At 53.4% G+C, this 10,123-nt stretch overlaps 1 protein-coding gene across 1 annotated transcript; it reads left to right on the forward strand.

Moving 5' to 3' along the window:
- The first annotated feature begins 417 nt into the window (after positions 1-417).
- HIC2 (hypermethylated in cancer 2) lies at positions 418-3,511 on the forward strand. The gene is made up of 2 exons (XM_006894560.1): positions 418-563; positions 1,726-3,511. Exons 1-2 carry the CDS (start codon positions 538-540, stop codon positions 3,509-3,511), a joined length of 1,812 nt encoding a protein of 603 aa, XP_006894622.1. The 5' UTR covers positions 418-537.
- Positions 3,512-10,123: the final 6,612 nt, after the last annotated feature.

A 10,123-nucleotide genomic window follows, 5' to 3' on the forward strand; every position in this document is an offset into this window, starting at 1 on the left:
ACTGGCCCTGGGGGTGATGGATGGGGAGGACAGCAGAGCTGGGCCAGGCCTGCCTGAGGGTATCCTGAGCCTTAGAGACATGAGGGCCCTCTCCTAGTGGTAGCTGCTATAACGGCAAGCCCACAGCAGTGTGGACCCCAGGAGGTGGGGTTGCGGGAGGAGTACAGAGAAGTAATGATTGGTTCTTATTAATAACCCTACAAGGTTTTATTATGTAAGCATGGCTAGCTGGGAGGGTCCTGCCCAGGCCTCTTCTCACTGTGCTTGCTCCCAGCTCCCCAGCCCTAGGTATCCTCCGGGTACCCAGCGTCTCATAGGAAGAAGAAGGTGAGTGAAGCATCCAGCCAGCCCCCTTCAGTGTGATTCTCCCTAGCTCAGACTGTGCCGCTGCTGTCACCTTGGGTCCCTGGAATGAGGTCTGCGTGGTATCTGTCCGGGTGACCGTATGCCTGTTCTCTTCCCTAGGTGACCAGGCATTGATGCACCCCCAGGGAGGCCGAGCGCTTCAGGAGGCGCCCCCCGCTGGCTGCTGCGCACATGGTTTCTGGGCCCCTGGCACTCCGGTAGGCCTGGGTGCTGCCCCTTTGTGCCCGTTTCTGTCTGCAGTGAGGAGGTGGCTGTGCTACCTGGCCCAGGGCAGCTAAGGGGCCCTGTAACCTCCAAGTATGAACTCACCAACCTGGTGAGAGGGTCTGACAGAGAATCTTCCATCGTGGGCCCTGGTTATCCCAGGTTTCTGCTTGTGCAGGGCTGGCCTTGCTACTCAGAATCCCCCACTGGAAAATGTCTTCTGTACTAACTTCTTGCCTGTGGCAGCTGTGTGGGTACTAGGATCCCTCCTGGTCTTGGCCCAGCACCCTCCTCTTCTGTGGCTCTGGGTGCAAGAGTACAGCCCTGTCCCATCCCCTCCCCTATAAGAAAGGCTGAGAGGTCCCTGGAGGTACATGTCCCTCCTTCCCCCATCTGGCCTAGGCACTGGCTGAACTGCGCTCTGCCACTATTTGTATATGGGTGTCAGTCCTGGTGAAATGCCACCCAGGCTGTGGAGTTGTTCAGCAGGAGTGGAAGGCGTGGCTAGGAGGGCCCTCCATAGTCACCCTGCATTGGGGTTACCTGTGGGAAACAAAGTGCTCTCTGTTCATTACTTTATGACCCCAGTTAGTGTTTTGTCAGCCTGTTGGCAGTGACCACCTTCCTTTCCCTGAAAGGACCTGGTCCTCAGGTGGTAGTACTGTGGTCAGGCCAGCCTTTACTCTGCAACTGGAGGCCTCCTGCGGCTGTGGCCCACCTTGGGAGTGGGGACCTGATAGCACTCAGATGCAGAGCACATCACCCACAGGAAGTCTGGCTTCAGAACTGCTTGGTTTGCTCCTACACAGTGGTTTTATAAAGGGGGGAAAATGAAGCTTTATGAAAGGGAGATTTCATATGACCAGCTGTTTTTTCACTTCTCCTAAAAGCTCGGGCCTGACCAGGTCCTTCACCTCAGCACTGCTGACCGGAACCCCCTTCTGGCTCCCATGGTTGGGCATGGGCATTCTGGTAGGGATGCCAGCTCATTACCAGATGTGGCTTCTTGGTTCCCATCTCCCTAAATGCAGATAGGACTCGTGCTGGTGTCGGGTTGTGTACCTAGCACACAGTGGTTTCTTCCAGTAGGCAGTGACTAGGGGCAGCCTTCCCACCATGCAGACTAACCAATGCCTGCATGTTTTCTGCCCACAGGTGGTACGCGTGGGGAGGGCGAGGGGACATGGGGCCCGACATGGAGTTGCCCAGCCACTCGAAACAGCTCCTGCTGCAGCTGAACCAGCAGAGGACCAAGGGCTTCCTGTGTGACGTCATCATCATGGTGGAGAACTCCATCTTCCGGGCCCACAAGAATGTGCTGGCGGCCAGCAGCATCTACTTCAAGTCACTGGTGCTGCACGACAACCTCATCAACCTGGACACAGACATGGTCAGCTCCACAGTGTTTCAGCAGATCCTGGACTTCATCTACACGGGCAAGCTGCTGCCCAGCGACCAGCCCACTGAGCCGAACTTCAGCACCTTGCTCACCGCGGCCAGCTACCTGCAGTTGCCCGAGCTTGCGGCCCTTTGCCGCCGCCGGCTCAAGCGGGCTGGCAAGCCCTTCGGCTCAGCTCGGGCCGGGGCTACTGCCCTGGGGCGGTCCCCCCGCAGCCAGCGCCTTTCCACAGCCTCGGTCATCCAGGCCTGCTACCCAGGATTGGGGGATGGCCACAAGGGCAGCCACCCAGCCCAGGCCAAAGGCTCAGATGATGAGCTCTTTATTGGCAGCACCAGCCAGGAAGGTATTCCCACTCTGGGCCGGGCCCTATGTCCAGCTGGTGGGGACACTGGTCTAGGTGGCTGTAGCAGCAGCACCAATGGTAGTGGCTGTGAGCAGGAACTGGGCCTCGATCTGTCCAAGAAGAGCCCTCCGCTGCCCCCCTCCACACCTGGTCCCCAACTCGCACCTGAAGACCCCACTCAGCTGAGTGACAGCCAGCATAGCTCACCTCCTGCGGTCCCTGCACCTGCCAACGCCAACAGTGCCTCTTACAGTGAGCTAGGGGGTGCCCCTGAGGAGCCCATGGGCCTGGAGGGTGCTGAGGAAGCTCCCTTGAGCCGGCTGGAGGGGGCTGGGGGGCAGCCCCGGAAGAGCTTGCGCCACTCCACCCGAAAGAAGGAGTGGGGAAAGAAGGAGCCCTGCATCCCTTTCGAGCGCAAGGAAGCAGGGTCTAAGGGTGCCTGCCCGGGAGACAAGTCAGAGGATCTAGGGGACAGGGTTCCCAATGGCATCCTGGGCAGTGGAGGCGGACCCTTTGGGGAACCCCCATACCCCTGCAAGGAGGAGGAGAACGGCAAAGATGCCAGTGAGGACAGCGGGCAGAGCGGCAGCGAGGCGGGCAGTGGTCCCTCAGGCACGCACTACCTGTACCGGCCCGAGGGCTATGAGACCGTCTCCTACGGTGACAACTTGTACGTGTGCATCCCTTGTGCCAAGGGCTTCCCCAGCTCTGAGCAGCTCAATGAGCACGTGTTGACGCACAAGGAGGAGGAATTGTTTCTCAAGGAGGAGGGGTCCTACGAGACAGGCAGCGGAGGTGGCGAGGAGGAGGCAGAGGACCTGTCTGCACCCAGTGCTGCCTACGCTACCGAGGCACGCCCCTTCAAGTGCTCAGCGTGTGACAAGACCTACAAAGACCCAGCCACGCTGCGCCAGCACGAAAAGACGCACTGGCTGACGCGACCCTTCCCCTGCAATATCTGCGGCAAGATGTTCACGCAGCGCGGCACCATGACCCGCCACATGCGCAGCCACCTGGGCCTGAAGCCCTTCGCCTGCGATGAGTGCGGCATGCGCTTCACGCGCCAGTACCGCCTTACGGAGCACATGCGCGTGCACTCGGGCGAGAAGCCCTATGAGTGCCAGCTATGCGGGGGCAAGTTCACACAGCAGCGCAACCTCATCAGCCACCTGCGCATGCACACCTCCCCTTCCTAGAAGCCAAAGACTCCCTGCCAGTGTGGGTGCACCCCCTCCTCAGGACTGGAAAGGAAGCAGCAGGCAATATGGGGCGGCTACCAGTGGGGCTCCGGCACAGCCCCACCTTGCCCCCCCCCAGAGCTTTAATGACAGTCTCTACCAAGGGAAGCAAGGAGGGGGGGCGCACTCACCCAGCAAGCCAGTCTACCTCCCCGCCACCACCTGGCTGGATGGTGGCAGGTTCCTCTTGGTGCTGAAGGCAGGGACCCTCCCTTCCTGGAGCCAGGGCCCCCACTGCCTACCGGCCTGGGATAGTCAGGGTGACCCCGCCTACCTCTCCAAACTAAAGAGCCCCCTGGGGCTAGGTTGCTGTTATTTCTACTGAGTTATTCCTCCCCCTCCCCCTCTTTTACTTTTGTTTCTTAAACCAAAACAATAGGGTTTTTTTCCTCCAGGGTCCCTGCCTGCCTCCTTGCCCCCCCAAGGCTGAGCCTGGGTCTGCAGCCGGAATGTAAGGGGGCAGCTGCCCCTCTCTGCGTCCAACCCCTCTGCAAACTGCCCTCCAACCCTTTTTAGGCACCCCCAGAGGCTTCTGGGGGGTAGACCCCCCACCCTGGGCCCTGCCTCAGTTGTTTTGGGAGCTGGAGTGCTCGTCTATAGTTTCCAAGGAATATTCTTTGTTTAGAGGTACTTGTTTTCTTTTTATTAAGAGAAAAACCAGTTTATGTGAATGTTGGAACTGGAAGATCGGGGGTTACTGGGGGGTGGGCGTGGGTAGGCTGGTACTCTGGTTTTTATTTTCTCCTGGGGGGGTTGTATGTGGGGTGTGTGGCGAGTGTCAACAGACACTTCACTTTTCCTCCCTCCCTGGACAAGGTGGAGAGACCTTTTTTTGCTACCTCTTGAATCCGCTAGAAACAGTATGTTGGTGACTTGACACAGAGGCACAGAGCTGGCCTGCGAGGAGCCCACTAAGGCTGAGGGGTGGGCTTGGGGGGCTTCTGGCAGGGGTGTATGCTCTGGTCAGCATGCTTGTGCATGCACCTCCAAGTGTTGCTGACTGCAAGGGTACACACTCGGTGGATGTAGGGTGGGCTCCAGCACACAGGCGCCCAAGACGTTGAGCACGGGACTGCTACCAAAGTGAGAGGAGGGACCCACAGGCCCCCTGCTGCTTGACTCTGGGGGCGCCTAGCCCTTCATATCTCCCTACAGCCCTTTCTTGGGAACTTCTTGCCTCTGTCCTGCCCACGCTCAGGGGTCATCCTTTCCCAACTGCTCGCCATTTCCCCCCCTCCTCTATTTTAAGTTTAGACCAAAAAAACCTCTGGAATCACCCCTCAAGATATCCTCCAGCTGCATGGAACCCCAAGTTCAGGGATGTCAGTGCACGGGGCCAGGCAGGGCACACAGCTCCATGGCTGAAAGCCCCCTCCAGCCCCTCTGGGTGGGACCCTGGGACCAGGTTCCAGCATGGACGGGATCAGGGTCAGCATCATTCCTGCCCCGCCCATCAGCACTTAAGCCACGACACAAAGTCTGTACGCAAAGCGGATGGTGCGCGCCTGGCGGCCAGGCCGCACACTGAGGCGACTGGCGAGAGAGCAGGCGACTCATTTGCAGAATTTCAGGGATGGGGAGCCGAGCCCCCTTCACACTAACGACGTCTGTATGACATAGTATTGTACCCACCTTAGTATTGTACCGAGCCTTTTTTCTGTATTTTAATGAGAAAGCAGAACACTAGTTTCCTATTTAAGGTTTCAGGGGGTTGTGGGGGTGGGGTGGGACAAACACACCACTTGATTTGGTCGTTTTTCCAGTGATGGTGGGACAGGTGTCCCCGTAGGAATGTGCCTCCAAGTGCCCATGCGCAGGGAGGGGGGGGCTTAGCTTTTTCTGCTCCAGTCACTTAATTCCTGAATGTTTCAGAGGAACAGGAAACAGAAAAAGTAGCAGATGCCATTGTAAGAAAGAGAATTTAAAAGAGAAAAAGAAAAACTTCATACCCAAATTCACATACACACAAAACCTATTTTTTAAACCAAAGCACATTTTGAATGATAATGAAACCTCAGTTGGCTCAGAAAATATACTAATATTATCTCATTGTTTACATAAACTCTTAACAGTTTCAGACCTCAGCAGCTGTTATACCAGGCCCAGCCTCACCTTCGCTGGAAGCCCCAGGACAACTCTGGAGGGGAGAAGTGGCCCTAGAGACCTGTGGGGTGGGTACAAGTGTTCCCTACCTCCTGGCCAGGGCCACTCCAAGCCCAGATGGCACCAAAGAGCTTGGCCTCCTGGGGGCCTGGCTGTGACCACAGGACCCAAATCTGGGCTTGGGCCCCTGCCAGCTTGTGGGGGGGGGCTCAGATCAGGGTTTCCCCTTCAAGCCAAAAAGCTTAGCCAACTCTAGCCAGTCATTGTGTTGGGGACCCAAAGGGCTGTCTGGGCCAGGCCCCTAGTTTCCAGACGGTGCAAACACTTAACAGTGTTGTTTTTGTATCAATATGTTGAATGTATTTATTTCTCAGACTTGGGGGGTGGGGCCCACAAGGCAGCCTGGGCTCTGCCACTTCTCACCAGACTGAGCCCTACATTCACGGGCTCCTCCAGGATTGCAAGAAAAAGACACCAGGTCAGGATGGGCCCCCAACCCGGGCTCTTGGTGACTGTACCATAGCCATACCCTACAGCCCGTTACTGGCCTGGTTCCATCACCTCCTGAAGCAAAAGTTTGCTTTTGTCATCCACCCGTGGCTGGGCTGCTTGGTTCTGGCCACTGGATCTCAGGCCACCAACAGGAGGGTTATCTGGGCTTGCAAGCCTCCTGCTCTGCTCTGCTGTGACTGCCTGGAGTTGTGGTGAGGCCTGGGCACCTGGGAGAGCAGAACCAGGGTTCAGTGAAAAAGGAAGGAGCCCAGTGGATGCTCCAGGGACCCAGAATGTGATGGGGACTGCAAGGTGGAGAGCCTCGGTCTGACATTCCAGAGTGGAGGTTGGTTGGTATGAGTTGTGAGACTTGAGGCTGCCCAGTACTCCCAGGTTTCGTCACCCCCTTGACTCTTGCCTAGGAACCCCCTACCTCACCTGCTATTTATTCTGTAATTTATTGACCTCAGATGCTGCATTCACAGACCTCATTTGGGACAGGGACGCTCCCAGGCCCCTTCCCGTCCACATGGCGGGGCCCCTGTGGGGCCAGGTGCTGAGGGGAGCCTCTGTACCTGCTCATCACTGCTCTACCCTCCCCTGCTGGGGACCCCAAATTGGGCACAGACCCATTCACAAATATACCTCGAGGGAGAAAGGATGACAGTCTAGTTACTGTCTAGCTGGAGGTAGGTGAAGGTTCTTGTCCCCCATCCCCTTCCGGGATGGGGTCCAGACCCGGCCTCCTGTACTCCGGCTGCTGTCTCATGTCGACTTGTGTCCCCGGAGCATTGGAATCAATTCAGGTCAAGGCTGTCCTGCAGCTCCTGTACATCAGAAAAGCAATTCTCTGTCGACTTGTCTCCCTCAGAAGTGTGCAGTCTTAATGTACAGTGATGAGAAACTGTTATTTTATGATCTTTTCATTAAAAGTTTGATTGAAAACAAGCCTGTCTGGGGTCTCTGTTCTGCAGTTGCTCTGGCCAAGGCTGAGAGTCGGGCCTTGATTCTGTGCCTTCTGGTGCCGTGTTGGATGGGGATGGCTGTGGTGATAGTTAGCAGTAAGAGGGAAACAGCCTAGTTGAGTCAGTACCTAGAATCCCACATTTTGACAGTACTTATTTCAGCTTCTGGGCCTTCAGGTGGAGAAATGAACACAGTTTGAGGGAGCCATGGATGTCCTCAGATGTAAATTCCTTTATGACCAGAGAAGGAGGAGGGACAGGCCAGCTGTATAGTTAGAACTGGCTGTTACCTGGTTGGTAATTTAGAAATGTGTTTTCTCGAAATCTGAGCATAGTTTCGATAATTGAATGGCTTCTAACATAAAACTTTCACTCAAATTATTTTTTTATTATTTTTGTGTGAGTGTGCTGTCAAATCTGAGTGGTACAGGAGGAAATCGTCCCTCCTTTCCCGGCAGAGCATCTGGTGGATTCGAACCGGCCGCCTCTGGGATTGTAGTTGCAGCTCCTTGCCACTAGGCCACCAGAGCTCCCCTTCAAATATTTTTTAAAAGCCCAAACAATGCTATCTGCCAGCCCATCTCACATTTTTTAGCTCAATACTTTTTTTTTCCCCCCTGCATTTGTCCCCAAGGTTCTAAATATTTTTTTCCAGCTGACTATTAATCCTTTTGAATCTTTGGACTTGTACAGTGACTGGCAATTTTGTTTCATGTGAGCTAGGTCTTCTTGCTTAGTCATTCCCAAGTTAGCAGAATGTATAATAGAGGGATCTATGATCTTTCCATGAGTGTAGCCAGAGTGAATAATGTTGAGGCCATGTGATCACAGTCATAGCTGCTCTCCTTAGCTGCTCTCCTCTGCTGTCATGGATACTCACCCCACAACAATCTGAGCCAGGGGGTTCAAAGAGGCAGTTCCAGAAATCTCAGCCGAGTAGTTTGCTTCTGTGTAAATGGTTACCCATGTGGGATGGGGTACTGGGACTTCAAATGTCTTTTGTTGTTGATTTTTGAGGTTAATGATTACTTCCCTCCACCCCTCCCCAGTTGCTTAGTTTAATTGGAATCTGCCTCCTACAGAGTTTTGTGAGATGGATCCAGTACTGTGTTGACAAATCTCCCTCCTGGAGCCTGCTGTGGGCCTTAGTAGAAGTGGGTTTCTTCCCACCTTGGTCTGTGTTTTGTCATTCCACTACTTTTTGTCATTATATTGACCAGTGGATTTTCAGAGATAGGTAATTGCTAATTGCCCATCTGGAGGATTTGAACCACGTACCTTCGCATTGGCAACTGGCAACACATTTCCTTACCTCTAAGACACCAGAGATATTAATCTACATTACAATAGCTTAATGTCTCTAGAGAAAGAAAGAAAAAAAGCAACATGGAAGCACAGGGCCTTGAGCATCTCTCTGAAATGGCCAGAGGGAGTGAGAAGAGACAGCCCCTCACTGCCCCAGAACAGAAAGCAGATTAAAAAGCCTACAGCCCAGCCCCGTGCTGCCTCAGAAAGGTTCATTTATCATTGACTCACGTTGTAGTACCAAGAATGGGGTTTATTAGAGAAGTGGGAGAGAAAATAACGCTCAAGACAAGTCCAGATTGTAGCCCAAGTTCCGAGGCACAATTCTTCAGTTAATACTCTGGCTCTGGTTTCAGTTCAGCAACACATTCAAGAAGCCTCTGCCTCTAGTGCTTTCTACAAAGGTTCCAGTTATCTGCTGGCATAATGGTTGCCCTCAGACCCTTGGTGAAGCCAGAGATCGTCAGAAAGAGGACCAGGAAGTTTTATCTCGCACCAGTCAGACTGTCAAAATTAAGCATAATTGGTGCAAGTGCAGAGGCATCGACAGGTTTTGGAGAAGATTTAAGGGCTGGATCTTGATGCCCAACGTAGGTTACAGGAGCAACAAGAAGGCAAAGAACATGTTGCCTATAGTGGCTTCTGCAAATTCCTAGTCTACGATGTCAGGGAGCTGGAAGTGCTGCTGATGTGCAACACATCTTACTTGGCTGAAATTACACACGATATTTCCTCCAAGAATGCAGAGCCATTGTGGGAAGAGCAGACTGGCTGACCATGAGTCACAAATCCCAATGCCGGACAGCAATGAATAGAATGGATAGAAAGTTTGTTTACACATCTTGTATGTGCTAAATAAACCATTAAAACTGCCCCCACCCAAAAAAAAAAAAAAAACAACCACAAAACAAAACCCAGTCTCTGCTTTCCTCACCAGTGGTCAAATCCAATCATCCAGCAAGATCTGCCTCAGGGCAGTTCTAAGTCAGCTTCTCCAAGTATCCAGCGAAAACAGCAAATAACCACTTGACTGGCAGGTACAACTGCTGGGAGCCTCAGGTCACATTTTGCCACAGTCTCTCCACCTCCATCACCAGGGTCTCACTCTCACCAAGGTCTTTCTCCAATCCCTTTCACGTCAAAAAAGTGGGAAGCACTTTTTTCTCCCACAAGGTTCCATAGCTGTTAATGATTTGCAAGACCCTGTGCCTGTAGTTAAGATAGCTCAAGACCACAGTGGGCTAAGGTAATGACTAAATAGCCAACTTTAGGCTAACACCACAGCTAATGTAACTAATTGCAATGTCTGGTTGATAGTACCTTATTTTTGCTTCACCAGACTGTTATTATTCCATCCCCTCTCTCTCCCTCCACATCCCTGGTAACCATTCACAAATGATATCACACTTGACTCTGCTCCCAAATTTGACATGGGAAGAACGATGAAGGTGAGTGCAAAGTGATTTCCTTCTTCCACTTGAGGAAGTGCCACAATCTGGATACCAGGAAGGTTTCCCGTAGGCCCACATGACAGGTCATTTACCAGCTGCATGGCAAATACAAAAGGAAGTGAATAACACACAAAGAAAGCAAGAGCATGTCATCAAAGGCTCTCTAGTGTGAGGAAGCTCTAGTGACCTAGTAGTAAGGAGCTGCGCTGCCATCACCAGAGGCACATGGTTTAAATCCACCAGCCACTCTGCGG

The sequence above is a fragment of the Elephantulus edwardii genome, unplaced genomic scaffold (assembly GCF_000299155.1).
Source record: "Elephantulus edwardii isolate Elephantulus edwardi_28Jun2011 unplaced genomic scaffold, EleEdw1.0 scaffold00146, whole genome shotgun sequence".
Lineage (NCBI taxonomy): Eukaryota > Metazoa > Chordata > Mammalia > Macroscelidea > Macroscelididae > Elephantulus > Elephantulus edwardii.